This window comes from Saccostrea cucullata, unplaced genomic scaffold, assembly GCF_032062105.1.
Source record: "Saccostrea cucullata isolate Sc308-1 unplaced genomic scaffold, CSIRO_AGI_Scuc_v1 ctg1055, whole genome shotgun sequence".
NCBI classification, from domain to species: domain Eukaryota; kingdom Metazoa; phylum Mollusca; class Bivalvia; order Ostreida; family Ostreidae; genus Saccostrea; species Saccostrea cuccullata.
Window position 1 is genome coordinate 323,880 of NW_026929665.1, and position 21,549 is coordinate 345,428.

Sequence of the window (21,549 nt, forward strand, 5' to 3'; positions counted from 1 at the left end):
TACTATCAGCGGCAAGTTGAAGGATGTTATATAATCTTACTGTTCATCTTTGAGTATGAAAAATATCATATGACAGTTTTTGTTAAGCAACTAACACACATTAATTAGCTAACAATAACTAAAACCTTTACTGCTACATATTAATTCAAAGGAAATGGAAAACAGGAAATGTCACACATAAACAGCACGCTTAGACAGATATATTCTAGAGTCAGCTAAATTGACCTACATTCCAAAGCATTTTACTAACCCCAAAGGTAATTGAAAGACTGTATATACCACATACCCCATCATATAATGCGACAACCAAATCATACTATAATGATCATGCAGTAACTGCATATAATAATGTGAATACTGCCTATACTCGTATGAATGATAAAATAATATCATATACATGTATTTATTTTCTCATTTATTCCAAGCTCTCTGATTGGATCAAACTTGATCACATGATTAAGTGCATATATGCGTAATGACTTGTTTGAACTATTTATAGATTCTGAAATGCATATCGACTTGATGTCTCTAAAAATGGAAATAATTTTCTGTTAGCAATAGCTAATTCAGTGAACGACTTGATATTTCTGAAAAACAAACATAAACTCCTATTTTTAATTCTGATGTTCTGTAAATACAGTAATTGGTAAGACGTAACAGTGTCTTGAATAAGGATCTACTTTATCAGCTTAAGGTAGCTACGGCACTCCATAACAGAAACTGGTAGAAGCAATTAACCTAGTTTGTTTACATTTCAAAGAGAAATAACATTTATCTTCTGTCTCTACAGAATATAAAATAAAGTGTCTGATGTAGCACCATAAACTGGTAAGTTTTGACTATAACAATACTATTGATTAAAGAGTACTCTACCATGGCCCTGATGAGAAGAATACATATATTTGCAGCATATATTTTATTCCTGTGCAGGCGGGGTAACTCTTGCATCCTTTTGAATCAGCGAGTTGAGATTCAATACTACTAACCTAGCTTGCATCCTTGTTCACTAACTAAAAGGTTCTCTAAAGACAAAGTCCAAGTCTTACGCTCCAAGAACTTATGACTAATAAATATAGGTCTTTCATCTGATTTTTGATCAGCTGAAATATTATTTTGAAAATTGATATTGACAAATAATTTCATTTTCCAAACAGACAATAATTATTTTTTTTTCTATATCCAGAGAAAGGCGAAAGTAAAGAAAAACCGCAAAACATGTTTGTCAACACACAAACCTTGCTTGCAACACTGAGCATTGGTCTTTTCGTGTATTACGTCATCAAACGAATGAAATATCGTCTGCCACCGGGACCCTGGTGCATACCATTTGTCGGCCATTATAAAAGTAAGCATTCTCTGCATAGCATTTTAAATAATTCTACTTTTTTACCACGAATTTGACTATGCAATAAAGAAAAAAATATAGTTAATAGGCGCTTTCATTTATATATTTTATTACAGGCATGGTATTTTTACAGGTTAAACTGCTTTGAAACATTTATGTTTTGTTGTTAACAAAGGGGAAATACAGATGTGTACTTGTCGTAAGACTTGCCATACGATATAATATATATTTACATGTGTGGGCAATGTATTCACCTGTTTTCTTCAAAATACTGTAAACTAACTTTTATTCGCGTGTGACAATTTTTTTTGTGAGGTTTTGCAAGGGCCTCATCATCGCGAATATTTCTCGCCGCGAACCGATCTCAATGTCTCTGTGTCTATTATATTGTAACAACAGATCAAAAAATGCTTCATCGCGAAAATTAATCGTCGCGAAATAATTTACACTCATACAATCGCAAAAAAAGTCGTCACGAATAAAAGTTGGTTTACAGTATACGAGGGTTGTCCGTCAAGTTTGGTAAACATTGATAATTACTGACAGATATTGATAAAATATATGAAACTATTTTATTAAAGAAATATGCACACTAACTCTCGATTCCCGCCTACATTTTGGAACCATTTAATTCAAAAGGAATAGCAATTTGGCCATAAAATCTTTGTTTAATACAAAGAACAGTTCAATGGTAATTGATGAATTGTCTTAATACCAGCGCTAAACAGTAAATTATCCATAATTCCAGCTCTTGAAAAAAGGGGGGTAGACGATATTTTCCATTGAAATCGGAGTTTCAGGCATCACCATATTTTGAAATAGTCTTGGATATGATTAAATGTTCCTTATATGTTTTCTTTTGTCTCAGGCAAATAAATAAAACATGAATATATCAATAAAATATTATGTTTCAGTTGTAAATCGCTTTGAAATTGGTGGAAAATAAACATTTTTGTGGTTTTTTGCCAATAAACATATGCCCCCCCCCCCCCCCCCCCGTCACACAAAAAGCTTTAGTCTGAATTTGTGAAATATCATTCCATATTACCTGTAAAAAGGAATTTTTGTGACATTGGGGGGAAAGATGTTTTAAAAATATTTTCCGTTTTCCGTTGATTTCTATAGTGAAAAACACAAGTTTTACCAAAATTTTAGAGTTATCTCTCTTTGTTTTCCCAAATAAGTAATGTTTTATGAAAATCCGTATAATCATCTATAAGAAATATTGAAAATTCATCAAATATGTTAACTTTTGAAAATTGACTTGGAGGTAGGCGGGAGAACAATACTATCGTTCGCAGTTCTTTTATAATTCCTACACATATAAAATGAATTTGATCCAATGTTTCTAACATAATTTATATGCATGCACGAAACACTATTATATTGAAGTATTACAAATGCTGAACATTTTTAAAAATGAGGAGAATACAACAAATTTAAAATTATGTTAATATAGGTTAATAGCATCGAGAAAATTTATTGTTGTGTAAATTTGTGACAATTTTTAGTTTACTCGTCTGTTGAAATGCATAAGAAAGTTGCAGAGCTGTCCAAAGTGTACGGTCCTGTTGTGCACCTGTCTTTTGGTAAGATTTACTTTACTCCCTGTAAAAATCTAAAATTAATTCATGTCAATTGACTTTTGCCTCTTATTCTTTTAGGCTAATACTAGGAAAGTAAAAGAAACACAATAAAGAGTAAAATTTGTATAAAAGACATTGCAATATGATATGGGGAGAGTTTGAATTCATAACGTTCTTATGTTGATTTCAAACTAGGTACACAAACTTGGATTTTCCTGAACAATAATGACGTTGTAATAGAGGCATTGGTAAAAAAGAAGGCAGATTTTGCTGGAAGACCAAAGTTAGCATCAAGTAATGTTCATAATTAATCATTGAATTTATTTTTAAGAATAAAAACCAGAGTAGTAACAAGTGGTAACAATGAAGAATTTAAAAAAAAAGTGAAAAGATTTTCAAAAGAATTTATTCAGTACTTTGTGTATGTTTAAGCTGATGCAATCTCTGCAGGGGGGAAGGACATAGCGTTTAGTTCCTATTCGCCAGCTTGGAAACTTCACAGGAAAATTGCCGGCCAAGCCCTTAGGTTTGTTCCTTTAATAGAAAAAAAGAAAGGGTCTAGGAAAACATTTTTTTGTAGTTGTTTTATACACTGACGACGAGTTATAAAGGATAAAATATATTTTTCATTGTTTTGTTAAAAACTTTTCTATACTCGAAAGATTCTTTTAATACATTTTCTATAATAGGAGGAAAAAAAATTATATTTCATTATTTCTCAAAATATAATTAACCATAATTCCATTGCAAAAAAAAGTAGAACATAATAAAAATATTGTATTTCAGGAACTATTTACAAGGGGACCTTCTTGAAAATATGATTCAAGAGAACATGGAAAAATTCCTTAATAAGATGGCTCAGGAAAAAGATCCATTCATATTTAAAGACTACGCAGATTCAATGGTCTTCCATCAACTGTACACTATTTGTTTTGGGCAGAAGTAGGTTTGTGAGACTTGTTCTAATTTTTCGGTGAACTTCGTGAATCAGTGATAGCTAAATAAACGAAAAATTATTTTTAAAAAAATCATTTTATTCAAAAGACTTGCATTTTTTGGTATTTAAATGTAATGAAATAAAATGAATTATTTAACAGACTTCCTATTGATGACCCGGAAGTAAAAACTCTTCTTAAGCTAGAAGAAGACTTGATTGATGCATTTGGTTCCGGATTTGTTGAGGATTTAGTACCGTGTTTGAAGGACCTCTGTCCTACTGCAAAATGGAAGAAGTTTGTTCAAAAGGCAGAGCAACTAGAACAATTTATAAGAGCTAAATATAGAGACCATGTAGATACGTTTAAACCAGGTTTAAAACTTTTTATCTGACGTTTGCATTTCTATTTTTGAAACATCCTCTAAATGAAAATGGTATTTTTTTTTTACAAATGGCAATTAATTTTCATGTAAAAAATTCAAAGAAAAAAAAATCATACATGTATGAAATTATTCGCAATAGCATTTGTTTTACATAAATATAGGCTTTTATGTCTTAAAAATATGGACATGATATATATTAGTTTCTTTCTGTTTTGAAGGTGTCAATAGGGATTTTATTGATAGTCTGTTGGCGGCTAAAGAAGAAGCAGAGAATGAGGGAGACGAATCCATACTGCAGAAGTTGGACGATACACGTTTAGTTCAAACCATTTCAGATATATTTCTCGGTAAGACGCGTGTGTCCTTAAAAGTTTTCATGTCGATTGAATTTAAATAAGAAAGATTTTAAAAATACTTTTATCATTTTTTCAGCATGGTTTTATCATTCGTTTTTAGGTCACATGAGTAAACTCATTTGACCTATTGCTATCTGTTTTCGTCCGTCGTCGTACGTCGGTCGTAAACTTTTGAACATTTTTAGCTTCTTCTCTAGAACCACTAAACCAATTTCAACCAAATTTGGTATACAGCATCTATGGGTGAAGGAAAACAAAATTTGTGAATTTCATGGACCCTGCCTCCCTCCCCCGTGGCCTTAGGGTTGGGACCAAAACCACTAACATTAATGCAATCTTTAAAAATCTTTTTCTTTACTCTTGGGCATCAAGCATTCAAACTGTTGGCATGACAATAATCAACTTTGCGTCCTCTATAAAATTTGTGAAATTCAAGGCCCCTGAGCAAGGGGTTCTGGTGTCAGGGTGGGGCTATAATGACCATATAGTAAAAGAGCATTATTTCTTTGAAAATCTTCTCCTCTGCTCCTGGGTATTTAACAAACTAGCCAAGTACATAGTTATGATAACCAAGAGTGCCTCTTCGAAATTGTGAATTTCATGGCCCCTGGGGTCATGGTTCTCTAATGATTATATAGTGAAATTAATTTGATTCTTTAGAAATCTTCTCTGCTCCTGGGTATTAAACCAATGAACTATGTATATAAATATAATGAGCAAGAGTTCCTTGACCAAATTTGTAAATTTCATGGCCCCTGGGTCAGGGGTTCTGGTGTTAAGACGGGGCCCTAATGATCACAAAGTAAAAATGCATGAATTCTTTGAAAATCTTTTCATTGCTCCTGGGTATTATGCCAATGATCTTAGTATACATGTATATATTTATGACGAAAAAAAGGTGCATATAACAAAACGGTTAATTTCATGCCCCCTGGGTCAGGGGTATAGGGGGGTAGTGGTTAAATAGTCTGAAAATAAATTTATGCTTTGAAATCTCCTCTTTGCTATTAATCAACCATTTATAATGGAAAAAAAAATATAATAAAATTTCCAAAATTTTGAAATGTGTGGCCCCAGGATCTGTGGTTCCTGTGGGATGGGGTGCACAAATGGTTATAAAGTTGAAATATATTTTCTCTTTGTTACTCTGAACTAACCTTTGGGTATTAAGTAACTAGACCAAGTATGCTAAGTGTATAATTTAAATTGTGAATTTCATGGCCTCTGGTTTATTGATTGATTGATTGTATATTGTTTAACGTCCCTCTCGAGAATTTTTCACTCATATGGAGACGTCACCGTATGCCGGTGATGGGCTTCAAATTTTGACCTTTACTCGGCACTGAGGGCCATTGAGCAGTGAGGGATCTTTATCGTGCCAACGCCTGCCGCTGACACGGGGCCTCGGTTTTTAAGGTCTCATCCGAAGGACCCGCAACTTTCACTTCAAAGTGCCGAGCGCATGGCGAAGGAACAGTTGCTACCAATTTTAACGACTAGGTCAGTCGCGGCCGAGATACGAACTCACGACCTCCCGATCACGGAGCGAGCGCTCTACCGTCTGAGTTACCGTGAACGGTGCCTCTGGTTTAAAACACGAACCAAATTCAATTGTTGGAAAGTTGTTACATGATAGTCATGTGACCTATAAGGCCCACGGTCCTCTTGTTTTATATATACAAATAAATCTTATTAATTAATGTGATTTCTTTTCTTTATGTATCTTTTTAAAAAAAAAAATAAGTAAACTTAACGATACTAATTTGATGATATTTTTTTTCTGAACAGCCGGTGTTGATACTACCAGATTTACAATGGACTGGTTTATATATTTCATGACCATGTATCCGGAAATTCAGACCAAATGCCAGGAGGAAATTGACAGGGTCATCGGTAATTCAAATTACTATAAACATTTCATTAATTGAAAATCGGAACATAATTTTAAAAATTAAGTTGAACAAATTTTATTTTGCTTTTATAATTAAAAAAACCACAATGTCTGAAAATGTGGGACAAAAATTTAAAGCAACATTTATATTATTTTGAAACTTTTAAGGGGCAGGACATCCATCAATGAAGGACCGAAACAAACTAGACTACACTGAAGCGTGCTTGTTTGAAAGTATGAGACTTGGAAGTGTTGCAGGACTTGGTATCCCACACATGACCATTTGTGATTCACAAGTTGGTGTGTATTACACTACAATATATATAATAATGACTGTCCGTTTTAAAACTTTTGCACAGACTTGGTGTCTTTTGATCAAATTGATACAATTCTTATTCATTCGATATTTTGTTTTTTTAAAAAGACATCTATCTACTTAGTACATTTAAAAAACATAGAATACATGTACTATTACTTTCATAAACAGGTGGATATGACATTCCAAAAGGTACCTTGGTCTTTATAAACCACTGGGCTCTTCACAATGACCCGAAATTCTTTAAAGACCCAGAAAAATTTGACCCTTATCGTTATCTTGATGAAAACGGGAAAAAGAAGCCTACCAGGCCAGACAGTTGGCTCCCTTTCTCAGCTGGCAACCGCGTTTGTTTGGGGGAGACAGTCGCTAAACCTGAAATATTGCTGATGTGCGCAAACCTGCTTCAGCGATTTGAATTCCGTCTCCCAAATGGCGAGAAAGCAAATCCTGAACACAGACTGACTGGACTAGGCACGGAGCTTCCTGCTGAGTATAAGATCATTGTAAAGGACAGGGTTACCAAGAAATAATTCGTGAGAAATATCACCATTAATCACATGGACAATATAAGAGGTTTTTTAAGAAATACTTGGTGCATTAGATGGGATGTTAGGTGATTTGAAGAAAGGGACTAAGGAACGCATCGACAACCCTCAATGGTTCAAAAAGTGGGATCAGAATGAATTGGAGACGAATTTCCTTTCCTCCTTGACACCTGATCCCACATCTGTAATTTCCAGGGATCCGTGTTTTATTCCTTCTTCACATATTTGTATAGTTTGTTTGTTTGTTTTTTATCGATCACTGTTTGTTCTCTTCGCCCCTTTTCATTAAATATAATTATCATATGCGTAAAGATTGACCATGTGTCACTCGACAAAAGGTAATTGACAAAGAATGACTAAGGAAATACTAAATTTTTGGAACCGTACCTATAAATCAAAAGTTTACAGAATCTTAAATACCTGTCTGAGTGGCATCAAAAGGATTCAAGGTTTTATAACCTAAAAAAAATCCCACAATCCATTTTTAATCCAAACAATGATTATATCTATATTCAGACATTTGCAATATATCTCATAAACTAGAGGTACTGTGAGCAATGAGCTCACGAAATGATACCCCCGCCTCCCATATGAATATAATGGGAGTGTCCATGTTTTGTTGTGGGAAAATGTGTCAGATCAAAAAGTAAAATAGGAGGTGCACAATGGCAATACGTAAAAAAGATTCTGTGAATGTTTCATCAAATTTCATTTAGTGGTATGAGAGGAGTTGCGGATAAGAGATGAGTACCCCAAAGCGTAACAGACAGACAGACGGATGTACAGCTAGACGTACGGACGGACATACTGATTACTATATATATATATATATATATATATATATATATATATATATATATATATATATATATATATATATATATATATATATATATATACCAATACATGTTGTGATGAAATTAATTTTATTTATAAAGCACAATTTACAACAACTCTTAAACTAATATAACTGCCCTAAGTGAAGAAATATTAATATAGAAAGCACAGAGAAATTCACTTTTATAAGGATACTCACTTCCGCCCCAGCCCGGGGGAACTCTCGACCTACGGAATCTGTCTCCTAGCAGTGCAGGAACAGCGCGTTAGACCGCTCGGCTATCTAGGCAAGTTTCAAAAACTTGCTTTCGATGCCGATGGAATTCTCACAACGCTGCCCTACACTACACGGTCATTGAGAAAAAAAAATTTGGACATTTGTTTTTAGAGGAATATACGGGGGTATAATAATGTAAATCTTAGCATCAAAGAAAACGAAAACGATTTCTTTATATTTTTAGGATAAATTATTTATTATTTTCATTTCAAAACCATGCAGTCAAAAATACCAATCAATTCATGCATCTTTTTTTTTCTTACATATCCTTATACTAGACCCAATCTTGTCGCAAAGAACAGAAAATAGAGAGACTAAAAGTAAAGTTTATTTTAATTCTAGGAATTTTTTGCATGTACAAGTACCATGTTACGAAAAATACTTTTATAAATTAAAAAAAAAAATCTGCTCTTGCTTTAGATATAGTGAATGTGACGGCAATTTTAAGACATTGACCATTTTTCATGGTTTTATACACTACTGTTTGCTATAACTTCCTAATAAACAATCGTATAATATTGTATTGATCGCTCTGCATTAATATTTCATGGCACCTGATCCCAGCTCTGATGTTTTGGAAGTCCGTGTTTGCTTTACTCCTATTTTGTATTGTTTTGTGGACTTTTGATGTTGAATACTCTTCGTTAAAATTATCTCAATTTGTTTCATTGAGTAAAAGTTCAATGCAATGTCATTTAATGTAATAGATAAGGTCAATGAATAGTCCTTACTGAAAAATCCGTTTCTACTTGATTTTTTTTCTCTTCTCATATTTTTAAAAATTTTATTTTTTTTTTTATTAATTACATTGTATTACAATTAAGAAACATGGCTTTCACAATTCGGGGAGAACCAATGCATAATGCATGAAATATGAAATTTACAAAAAAAAAAAAAAAAAAAAAAAAAAAAAAAAAAAAAAATTGAAATGTCCGCTCCCTGACCAATGAAATTCAGAATAATTCATAATTCTTACCATCCAGGCAGAGGGCTAGTCATAAAGTTTTAATGTCAGTAAAGGAGTCGTTAATATATTTATTAAGTTTAAAGTCTTTAAAAACACGTGCGACACAAAAAAAAATTATTAATTAAGATTTTTTATTTGAATCATTATATTTAGTATATTCAAATTCGTAGCTATAGATGACAAATAATTTACTTGCTATTACTCTACTTTCAAAAATAGTTAAATAAAGAAAAATGGAAATCATGCAAGCATTACCTTACATCCCCTCCCATCATTCCGGAGATACAGTTTACAGTGTAAAGCTGCAAAAGATTTCGTCAGTAATTAATCAACGATTACATTTAGCGTACTTGGCATATAAATATTGCCCAAACATAAGCTTGCAGACGGCATGTAACATACATTGCTATATTAATTATTTACTTCAGAATTTACAAAGATCAAATGGGGAAACAATCTATTAATTAGATTGATGGGGAAAGGGGTCAAAATTCAAGGGGGGTGGAAACAGATTATTAACTTTGCACTGTGCAAATCATAGGCCTTTCGATATGCTCATATGCATGTTACTTCTTGTTGAAAAGCAAACAAAGGAATGTGACCATTCCCCACCTCACTCTCTTTTCGCAATCCAGCGACACCACCATAAATGTAAATCAATGTCCTCGTTTTTGGCCTTCCCGCATGCTGTACTAAATGGTCCGTACTAAATACACGGAACAGGTAAGAGTACTGGATCTAATACAAGTACTGCGCGTGCGTGTAAATCGTGTTTGTTTACAATTTACGGTGCTGACCATGCAATGTTTTTTGTACATATAATTAAACAGACTGAATGCATGAAGTAAGGCATTAGATGTATAGCCTACAACAGGTAAGAAATGGACATTATACAGTTATAAATACTTTTTTTACATTGTGCTAAACCTAGCTAAGGTACAAACACTATAAATGGGATGCTATTAATAAGTTGTATAGAAAAAATACACCTTTACTTACTTTAGAATATATTCTGTAAGCACAGGTAAACAATACAAGTACAAATATACAAAGATACAGTAGGCAAAGTTCTGCACGGGCTGGCGGGAAAAGAGTCTCTATTGATCTAATTTTAGAATCGGGAAAGTCCTTAAGTAAGTCGTACGTTAGGTAATTCTTTACAACACTCCTCCCCGTTCCAATTGGAATGTTCTGTATTTGAGTTATTTAAATTTTCAATATTAATTTAATATACAAAATATTACTTTATAACAAAACCTATTGGATACTATAATGGCCAAAAATTTTTAAAACAATTATACAAACAACAAAAACTGAATTACTGTTAACATGGCCATATAAGAATATAAAATAGCGTATCACATCCAGCACCGATGAAGCAGAATATGGAACACATAATAACATCCAGCGATGATAAAGTAGAACACAAAAGACATCATCACATCTGGAGCTGTTCGAGGAATTTGATGCAATGGAGACTGAATGTATCACTGTCAGCACACTTTATAGCGGCATGAAGGCATCTTTAAAATAAACATTAGATATCTTCAGCACACTAATAAAGCGGCATGCACTTGGTCACCAGTCTTCTCTGTTTTAACATCCGTAGAGCTTCCGTGCATTCATGACGGTTGTTCTCATCAGCTCTGGGGGGCGCATGTTCAAATGGACGGATAAATAAGCTGCTACTTCTCCCAAATAAGCTGGAGTACTCACGATGGCACCTCCTAAAGGAAAGTAGGGCGCATCGGTCTCCAGGAGCAGCTTATTATGAGGGATAGCCTGTAACCCTTCCAGCTGTTCACGGTCAAAGGCTCGGACGGCAGCTGTCACTCCAAAGTATGTGTTTGGAAATTTCCGCAGCCAAGTCCTCACCACGTCAGCTCTTCCCATGAAGCAGTGTACATGGATTTTCTGTTCTGGGTCACAGATATCCTCCATTAACATGAGGCAACGGCCATGAACATCTGAGGAATAAGTGTCTCCTCTTGGTCCTCTGAGGTGGAGAACAAGGGGCTGCTCGACTTTTGATAACTTCAGAAGCCTAACAAACACTTCTTCTTGTCTACACCACTGGGAAGGAGCAATGGTTCTGTCCAGGCCGCATTCCCCCAATGCCACTACTTTAGGATGATCTAGGAGTTGTTGCATCTTCATCGTTTTTTCGACGGTGAGGGTATCATAATGCTTGGGATGAACTCCAATAGCCACTTTCCAGGGACCTTGTAAGGTGAAGTTTACCTCTGGATAGGACTTGGGTTCACTATATACAATAATTCCCCCAACTACGTCTACTTTGATGGCTGGCTTATAGGAAACATCATTGGAGAAGCTGTATTGCAGTAATTCCTCTACAGTACGTCCTCCAGACCTCCCCCAGACTGCCCTAAGTGAACGGTCTAGGTGGAAATGGGCATCAAATACCTGAGGCAATGATGTGTTGGCCAGTACTGTAGATTCGTCTTGGTCTGAATCAGCCTCATCTACCAGGATAAATTCCTCCAAGTCTGACGGCAGTTCAGAATCCGACGCTTCCTCTACCATCTTATCGTCCTTGCTGGGGTCTTCTGAAGGCTGAAAATGGTAAAACTGCTGCTGTTGATCAGGACTACAGTTATTCAGAATCATCATGATACACCTCCAGAACAGCAACACAGCAGGAGAGTTGATGGGTCGCAAGGTGAAATGACTGGGCTCTGAAATCTGCAACAGCTTGCATGCTTCTATAAATAATTTATGATGCAAGGGATTTAGGTTGGCAGACTCCGGAATTAAACCCGACTGATTCACCATGTGTACAGCATCCCATAGTGAGGCATCTTGTCCATAGGCCATATGAACCAACCATCTTAGTGCTTGGACAGCACCAGGCAAATGCTCCACACCAGTCGCGTCCTTGAACACAGCTGGCAGGTGCTTTGCTAGGGCATGTCTCCTTGCTCTCTTGTCCATGGATCCACATGATGACAGTATACAATATTCTGTTGTCTCCTGTAAAGTTGCCTTTGTCCTTGGACTGTCAACAGTTATGGTCAAGGATCGCTTATTTGAAGAAACTCCTATTTTCCTCTCTGTTGACTGTGTATATGTTGTTTTCAAGGATGGCAACTTTACAACAGATGCAGGTCTTGATTTAACAACTGATGTTGACTCTTTGCTGTAGGATTCCTCCAAGGTTTTTGGTTCTTTGGACGTGGGCTTTGGCTTGGTGGTAGACTTTACTTTTGTTTCCTGTTCTTTTTCCTTCTTTGAGGTTGTCTCCCCACTACCTTCTGACGTCCCAGGAACAGGCTCGCTTAAATCCAGCACTGAGTCATCAACAGCGTTCATCCGGACAACTTGCAGAGATGGATCAGTAGTCAATCTGATGTCGCGCGAAGTTACGGCAGCATCAGATGGTTTGGTTGACCGATGAGGTTTCACCAGCTTCTGTCGGGTTAAGGAGGGTAAGTTTTCCTCAATCCATGAGTCCGGCAAATCGCATTGGCAGTTTAACCTCATCTCATGAATCCAGTGTTTGAACCCCAATGTCTTGGCAACCTTGTATTGGAGGACGGATCCTTTCTTCAAGTCATCATTACTCTGTGTAACTAGATTCATGTATAAACTTTTAGGCTCCACCATGATGTGGTTATCACTAAGGCGGCGGACACAGTCCATTACACTCTCGCCTGGCTTTCTAAGAGCTTCAAACTTATTGGCCTTAGGTCGCTGTCTTGAGTTTCCTGCTTCTTTCCAGGCCCTCTTTGTCTCTTCTCTGTCAGACATGGCTAAAATAAAAACATAATTTACATATTATATACAATCAGGACAAAGATAAACATCAATTTGTTCGGCTTGTCCTGGGGTAACATTTACACAAGACCCATGATACCATTCTTTACACTCTTCACATTGTATCATAAAGTCTCCATTGTCAGGGCCACGGCATAGACAGAACAGACTTTTCTTACCTGTCATCTCTGTCGAGCACCTAACATCAGTAGAACTCATTTTTAATGTCTCAACCTGTTTCTGTAACCAGACTGGCAACTTTTTATCTTGGCACAATTTCATTCTGTCATGGTTGATTGTCTCTAATTTTTTACGCAACATTACCTTATACAAGTAATCTGTAATTTTCTTGACTACCAACCCTGGCCCCTTCCATTTGGGTCTTAACTTTGAGCATTTACCTTTCGGTGTTGATGTGTCCAAGATATATACAGCATCACCAACAGAATATGACCGTGTAAAAGTTTTCAGATCATAGTCACGCTTAGCAATAGCTTGACTACTTCGCAACTTTTCACGAGCCAATTCATGAGCGGCTTGTATATTCTGCACTAGATTTGTGACATATTGCTCGTAATCTTCTGCGTCACTTGGTTCTGGACCCGGAAAAATCAAATCCAATGGGCTATTAACTTCTCGTCCAAGCATCAACATATTTGGCGTAAACCCTGTACTTCGATTGACAGAGGATCTTATGGCACTAGCCAGTTGTGGCAAGTACTCATCCCACTGTGTTGGAGATCTACTTGTAAAACATCTCAGAGCATCCATGAGGGTTCTATTAAAACGCTCTACTTGCCCATTTGCAGAAGGTCTAAAAGCTGTTGTTCTTGCCTTAAAAATCTGTAATCTGTCACAAAGTTGTTTGAACAGAGTACTCTCAAAGTTAGAACCTCTATCTGTAAAAATTTGGTAAGGGAATCCAAAACGACAGAAAAAGTGGTTGATTGCTGCCCTTGCCGTTTCCTCAGCTGATTGATTTGGTAATGGCACACATTCTACCCATTTCGTAAACTGGTCCACCATCATCAATATGTAAACATTCTGCTTAGAAGTAAGCGGAAATGGTCCCATAAAATCTAAGTGTACACGTTCCATTGGTGCACTAGCATGGTATGATGTCAATTTCCACCTAGCTTTCCTGTTCGGTTTCTTGTTTCTACTACAGGTAGAACAAGATACAACAAACTTTCTAACATCTGTTAACATATTGTACCAGTAAAACCTTTGTTTACATCTGTTATAGGTTCTATCTTGGCCTTGATGTCCAGATGAAGGTAAATCATGAGATAAACTCAATATTTCCTCTTTTAAGGCTATGGGTACCACTAAAAGTTTGGCTCCAGTATTCTCATCTCTTTTCCACAAAATATCCTCTTTACTTAAGAAGAACAATTCTTTGTTAGTCCAATAATGTTTTGTGGCTGGGCTACTGAGGAAAAGCTCGTCTTCGTTAGGCACTTCTTGTTTTGCAAGCCAATTGAGAATTAACTTGAGGTCCTTATCCTTATGCTGCGCTTCACCAACCTCTCTCCAAGTATATCCATTTAACCAACATGCGAGAGTAGGCATTGCTTTGACCTGTTGTACTTTTATTGACGTATTCGCTAATGGAACAGCATTATCGACAGAATCAATAAACTTGCCCCATTCTTGATGTTTCTTCCTGCAATAAGAACATCCTCCACATGGTAGTTCCTCTAGTTTTACAGCATGCCTGTATTCATGACAAGTGTCCAAGTCCTGTAGCCGGGACAAGAAATCAGCAGTATGGTGTTTACTCCCAGGACGATGATGTATAACCATCCAGTACTGACTTAATTCTTCTAACCATCTGGCCAGCTGCCCCATAGGATTCTTAAAGTTCATTAGCCATTGGAGGCTGCTATGGTCAGTACGCAGGTCAAAATTGCGTCCCAGTAGATAATGCCGGAAATGTCTGGTAAATCGCACAACTGCTAGAAGTTCTTTTCTTGTGGTACAATATCTACGCTGCTCTGGTGTTAATGAAAAACTACAATATGATATGCATCTTTCTTCACCATTCTGTATTTGAAGTAACTCAGCCCCAATTGCAAATTCAGAAGCATCAGTATCTAAAATGAATCTGCCATTTTTCGTTGGTATGGTAAGTACAGGAGCACTACAGAGAGCTGATTTTAACATCTCAAAGGCATCCTGATGCTCTGGATTCCAATGAAACTTGTTTTTTCCTGTAAGACTGTATAGTGGTCTAGAAATTTCTGCAAAGTCTTTAATAAAATTCCTATGATAGTTGGCAAATCCGCAAAAACGCTCTACATCTTTTGTACACTTAGGAACTTGCCATTTTTCCATGGTATTTAGAAAATGCGTGCTTATTTTCATACCATCTCGTCCTACAGTTCGGCCAAGATACTCCACTTCTGTCCTAAACAGGTCGCACTTCTTCGCCTTTAATTTGATTCCATATTCTCTAAACCTTTGGAGCACTTCAGCTAAATTTTGTAAGTGATCTTGGAAGCTTTTCCCTAAAACCAATACATCGTCCAGAAAGGCCAGAACTATTTTCCAATTTAACCCTCTTAGAACTAAATTCATTACTCTTGAAAAGGTACTTGGCGCATTTGTTAACCCAAAACTCATGCGTTTAAACTGAAATAATCCATATTTGGTAGTGAATGCTGTTTTGCATTTGTCATCATCTTTTACCTTAATTTGCCAATAGCCCCAAGTGGCATCCAGTTTTGAAAACCACATGTTGCCTGTTAAGGTATCAATGCATTCTTCAATGAGAGGCAGAGGAAAGACATCTTTTTTTGTCACTTTGTTTAGTGCCCTGTAATCCACACACCATCTCACACTACCATCTCTTTTTCGCACCAGCACAGGAGAAGACGCCCATTCTGACATAGACGGTTCTATTACATCAGCTTTCAGCATCTTCTCTAGATGTTTCTCTTCTTCTCCTTCAAAGGAAGTAGGTGTCCTTCGGAACTTCTGTTTAATTGGGTTTGCATCCCCTGTATCAATAGCATGTTCAATAGCTGTAAAATTGCCTAAGTCAAATTCGTGAGCAGAAAAAACATCAGCAAACTGTATCAATAACTTTTTCAATTCACGTTGCTGCATTTCATTCAACTCTGAACAGGAACTTTGATACATGCCTTCTAGGTATTCCGGGAGTTCTTTATTTTCTGTAGTTTTTATCTGTGCTGTTTGAAAAGTATCTTTCTGGTCACTCACTCCAACTGGAAATATCTCATCTATCTCATAAACCATACCAACCTTCTGATTCCTAAACAGCGTTATTTTACTATCAGACAAGTTGACAAATGACATCATAGGAACACTTGCACCCACGATACATACACGAGGAGCAAGTAATAATTTGACGTCAGGTTCTACAAGATAGCAAGCTGATTCTAAGGGATGATCTGTACTACATTGTATTCTTAAGACAGACCTTGGTGGAATTACAGTACGTCTTGCAATTCTTACCTGAGTAATAGCTTGGACAGAGTTACCCTTGTTTTCAATAAAAGGAATTCTTTGATCTTGTACACAAAATAAACTCTGTTTCATGTCAATTTCAACTTGGTACTTCGACATGAAATCCAATCCAATAAGCATGGCATCCTCAATAGGAGCAACATATACGCTTTCATTGAATTGAAGTCCTTTCATTTCTACAGTTGTAGGTTCAATCAAATATCCTTCCATGGACATATCTCTTCCTGCAGCATGCAAGGTAATATTCTTCACCACGCCTGGTCTATCTGGTAATGAATTGTATACCTTGTCAGATATGATGGTAACTTCTGAAGCTGTATCTATAATTCCTTCAACAGCAATTCCATGTATCGTTACGGGAATCATAATTGATGACTTTGATTTCAGCTGTCGAATGATTAAGGGTGTTTCTGTGTACTGCAGGCCGTCATCCCTATGGACCAGGTTAAGGCCTACTGGCCTGATCCCTTCTCGTTTAAAGTTGACGAAAAGGATACATGCTTAGCAGGTTTGTTTTCTGTATTCTTCTGTGGACAGTCTTTCGCAAAGTGTCCTAGACCATTGCAGTGGAAACATCTACCATTATTGGGTGATGGGGATCTACTTCTCGCTGGTTTCTTTGATGAGATGTTTGTCGACTGTGGTTGTATTTTCTCTAGATGACGGATTAATGAGAAAATGCCATCTTTGATATCACCCATGTGCTTTGAGAGTTCGTTCAGCTGGGTATCCACTTTCTGTTTTTCTTCATTACTAGAAGGCTTTAGTTGTTTTGATCTTCTTACTTTGACAGTAGACATCTCATCTTCACTTGAACTTGCATGGTCTGAAGAAATGTATATCTCACGTACCTCTTTTTTAGGCTTGTCATAGATGCTCTGATGATTGAACTGGAAGCTTTTGATTTTATCTATAACTTGTTCTACGGAATCTAAATTTAGATTCACGACATACTGACCTGCTTCCTTATCAACACATCCATGACAAATTCTTTTCACAGCTTGTTGGTACATGTACTCTTCTGGTAACTCAGGGAATGCACGTATAGACAATCGCATGACTCTGTCTGCCCAGTCCTCTATAGATTCCTCAGGCTTCTGTTTAGAGTTTGCTAATTGTACTTGTGCTGTGTCTGGTAATGGTACTCCACCAAACCTTTTCTCCAACTTGTTAAGGATTTCTGGAAAACCAATAGCTTGATTTCTGGCTACAATCGAAGCATAAAATTCACTAGCTTTACCTTCGAGGCACCAACACAAATAATCCTTTGCGATTTCTGGTGTCCAGTTCTTTACTTGGTAATATCTCATGAATTTGTGCTTAAATCCTAACCAATTATCTTTTCCATCATACTTCAGTCCCTTGGGAGGGTTATCATCTACCTGACGATTCTGTCCTCCTCTGTTTCTCTGGGGTGCCACAGGTTGATTTACTATCGGAGCAGGTTGGTTTACCGCCAGTTGTTGACCTTGATTGATAGGTTGTTGATTATTTATTTGAGGTTGCGTTTGCAATAACTGATTACCTGTTGGAGGCTGCTGATTATTTTCTTGAGTCTGTTGCACCATATTACCACAGTATTGTTGCCCTTGATTACCCGGATTTTGTTGTACCATGATCCCAAGGTTTGGTTGCATTTGATTACCTGGATTTTGTTGTACCATGCTCCCAAGGTTTGGTTGCATTTGATTACCTGGATTTTGTTGCCATGGGTAACCATAACCTTGAAACTGACTTACTTGTGGAATGCTTGGTGGGGGCACCGAAAACGGCATCCCACCAAATGGCATCCATTGGTTAGCATATACTTGTGACACTAGAGGCATAGATGGAGAATACTGCTGGTTCATTGCCTGATATGGTACATTAGGGTACTGAGATGGAAACATACCTTGTGGAGTTGCCATGGGTACGGTATACTGATATGGCATAATCCCACCTTGACTGGATTGAATCAATGTTGGTTGACCCGACCATAAAGATCCTTGAACAGGGTGACTTGGAATAGGCTGACCCTGCATGTACATGTGACCTTGCATGTTCTTGTCTGCATATGTATTCTGCATAGGTTGACCTAATAAAGGTTGACCTTGTGCTGAGGTGGTGGACATTGTTTGGGTACTGATAGGTTCACCATGTAATGGTTGACCTTGCACTGAGTGGGTCGACATTGGTTGTGCAAATATAGGTTGACCAGGTGTCATTTGAGTTGGCATTGGTTGACACGACATAGTTTGACTGTATATTGATTGACCTTGCATAGGCTGCTGTGACATAGACAAGCCTTGCATACCTTGAGCTGGGATAGGCTGACCTATTTGAGTTGACATTGGTTGACATGACATAGTTTGACTATATATTGATTGACCTTGCATAGGCTGCTGTGACATAGACAAGCCTTGCATACCTTGAGCTGGGATAGGCTGACCTAATGAAGGTTGACCTACTATTGACTGACCATGACCTGATGAAAGTTGACTTAACACAGGTAAATTAAATGTATCAGGTTGGCTTGTTACAAGGTGACCAGTAGTTGGTTGACTTGACACAGGCTTACCTTTGTTTTTCAGGACAGCTCCCTTTGATTTATCAACTTGAAGACCAATGAGCTGGGCTTGTTCAAGGTCAAGTGTTTCTAATTTTACCCCAGGTACAGGCTGAATGTCTTTCTTAACACCTAATTTTTCATTTGCTATTTCATTTTTTGCATTCAGTAAGTTTTCAACATTGTCAATAATTTGTTTTGTTTGTTCTGGTTGATGAACTGGTGAGGACTCAGTTTCAATTGTTTCATTCTCGACATCACCATCATCACTTTTTACCAAACTTGAATTCGGTTCAAAATCTATCATTTGTGACAATTCTTTGCTCTCTTTTACAAATTTAATGGTGACCAAATTTTCAGGTGTGATGTTACCATTAACAGCTCTGAAATACACAATGTTTTGAGCTGTTGCTTCACCCACAGATGGTAATGTTTTCAATTCTTCTACATTTGCATAGTTGATTTTAACCTTTGTTGTTTTCTCACCATTTTCATTGCCAGTTGCCATTTTGAATACACTAATTTCCACACAATTCAAAAATAATACTTTCCGGGGATTCCTGAAAGTCCTAGCACATACACTTTCTCAATTAATCAACAATATGTTATTGCCATAAATAACAATGACAAATTGTCGACTATAATTTTTCACGAGTGCAAGTTTATCGTGTGAAAAATGTAAACAATGCAAATTAATTCAAAATATACCGCTTATTTCGTTTTCAGCTGTTGTAGAACCTCTGAAGTAACAAGCAATTTTCACAATATTAAATCGTGAAACCTGCTCAAAATTCTACAGTGACTACGCACGAAATTTGAACTAACTCACAAGTTATCAGTCAACGAGCGTTTAGTTCTGTTACCGGCGACGCCAATATAGAAAAAATACACCTTTACTTACTTTAGAATATATTCTGTAAGCACAGGTAAACAATACAAGTACAAATATACAAAGATACAGTAGGCAAAGTTCTGCACGGGCTGGCGGGAAGAGAGTCTCTGTTGATCTAATTTTTGAATCGGGAAAGTCCTTAAGTAAGTCGTACGAAAGTTCATTCTTTACAACAATATGACATCGATTGGACAGGGAATGAATAATCTGTCTTTAACCCCCTACCGCCACGAATAAGAGTACTGTTGTTGACTTTAATGTGATGTTTGGAAATAAATATTCTCCTACATCGACATGAAAATAAATAATCCGACTCGAAAGAGTTTGTCCCCCCCCCCCCCCTTCCCCCGAATCACTTAGTCGTCCTTTTAATGCGGCACGTCGATTTACCCAAATGGACCCAAATGGAAACAAATGGACACAAATGGAAACACAAATGGACCCAAATGGAAATCAAATGGACCCAAATGGAAATCAAATGGAATATTAAATACGTATTATCGTATTTTATTACTTATTTTAAATGATAAAAATAGATGATCTTACAGTTAAAATTGAGTTTTAAATTAATAATTAATTTCTAACATTGTATTTTGAGACATGAGAATGAATCTTTTTAAATATCATTTTATATGTATCGGCAAAATCGGGGGGGGGGGGGGGGGGGGGGGGGGGGGATTGGCCTCTCAGTCCCCCCTCTCCACTCAGTACTTACGGACATGGACACTATTTACTTCAGTTTTGTATTCAGTTATGTGCAAAACTTTATTGCAAATGGAAAAAAATCGTATTTTTTTTTAAATATAAGAAAATAACAATTATTTAAATGTTCTCCTTTTATTAAGTTTCATTATTTGCAATAAATAATTTTTTTTTAATATAAGTTAACATTTGAGAATACAATAATATATATATGTTTTATATTCCATTTGGGCCCATTTGATTTCCATTTGGGTCCATTTGAGTTTCCATTTGGGTCCATTTGGGTTCCATTTGGGTCCATTTGTTTCCATTTGGGTCCATTTGGGTAAATCGACGCACCCTTTTTATGCCTCTGAAGCAAGGCGTTAGTACCTTTCTCATTATAAATAAAAAAATCCCTACTAAAATATAATTGTAGAAGGGAATTTTTTATTCATAATGAGAAAGGTTAAAAACGTCAAGCGCCTGTGCTCTGAAGGCTATGGGTGCGTTCAGAGTACTACCGTTGGCTGACAAAAGTTACTACTGGTAGAATTTTTAACCAATGGTAAGCCAATGGTACCAAAGTTTGCCGAAAAAATTTACCATAGGTAGATTTTTCTGCAGACGAACTAGAGCTCTGTTAGCGATGGTAACTTTTTTAATGACGTCAAACAAAATGGCGGGTACTGATCAAGTCGGTCCTACTAAACAGAGAACCC

General features: G+C 36.6%; 3 protein-coding genes across 3 annotated transcripts; 1 reads left to right on the forward strand and 2 right to left on the reverse strand.

Annotated features, from left to right (window-relative positions):
* Window positions 1–708: 708 nt before the first annotated feature.
* Window positions 709–8,162, forward strand: LOC134281675 (steroid 17-alpha-hydroxylase/17,20 lyase-like). Its single transcript, XM_062764110.1, has 11 exons — window positions 709–828; window positions 1,184–1,345; window positions 2,857–2,934; window positions 3,127–3,225; window positions 3,364–3,457; window positions 3,718–3,873; window positions 4,029–4,240; window positions 4,470–4,598; window positions 6,396–6,500; window positions 6,667–6,798; window positions 6,986–8,162. Exons 2-11 carry the CDS (start codon window positions 1,216–1,218, stop codon window positions 7,345–7,347), a joined length of 1,497 nt encoding a protein of 498 aa, XP_062620094.1. The 5' UTR covers window positions 709–828; window positions 1,184–1,215; the 3' UTR covers window positions 7,348–8,162.
* Window positions 8,163–10,439: 2,277 nt separating this feature from the next.
* Window positions 10,440–12,372, reverse strand: LOC134281647 (uncharacterized metal-dependent hydrolase YabD-like). Its single transcript, XM_062764076.1, has one exon. It carries the CDS (start codon window positions 12,276–12,278, stop codon window positions 11,040–11,042), a length of 1,239 nt encoding a protein of 412 aa, XP_062620060.1. The 5' UTR covers window positions 12,279–12,372; the 3' UTR covers window positions 10,440–11,039.
* LOC134281652 (uncharacterized) lies at window positions 12,365–20,310 on the reverse strand. Its single transcript, XM_062764081.1, has 3 exons — window positions 20,156–20,310; window positions 12,602–13,213; window positions 12,365–12,459 (listed from the first exon to the last, which is right to left on the reverse strand). Exons 2-3 carry the CDS (start codon window positions 13,209–13,211, stop codon window positions 12,365–12,367), a joined length of 705 nt encoding a protein of 234 aa, XP_062620065.1. The 5' UTR covers window positions 13,212–13,213; window positions 20,156–20,310.
* Window positions 20,311–21,549: the final 1,239 nt, after the last annotated feature.

Excerpts from the sequence above, each read along its gene's own strand:
- LOC134281675 (XM_062764110.1), top strand. The coding sequence starts at position 1,216 with ATGTTTGTCAACACACAAACCTTGCTTGCAACACTGAGCATTGGTCTT. Across the intron at positions 2,935-3,126 it reads TGTTGTGCACCTGTCTTTTG|GTACACAAACTTGGATTTTC; the intron begins GTAAGATTTACT and ends ATTTCAAACTAG. Across the intron at positions 6,501-6,666 it reads GGAAATTGACAGGGTCATCG|GGGCAGGACATCCATCAATG; the intron begins GTAATTCAAATT and ends GAAACTTTTAAG.
- LOC134281647 (XM_062764076.1), bottom strand. The coding sequence starts at position 12,278 with ATGGCCTATGGACAAGATGCCTCACTATGGGATGCTGTACACATGGTG.
- LOC134281652 (XM_062764081.1), bottom strand. The coding sequence starts at position 13,211 with ATGTCTGACAGAGAAGAGACAAAGAGGGCCTGGAAAGAAGCAGGAAAC. Across the intron at positions 12,460-12,601 it reads AACCTTGGAGGAATCCTACA|TCCAAGGACAAAGGCAACTT; the intron begins GCAAAGAGTCAA and ends AACTGTTGACAG.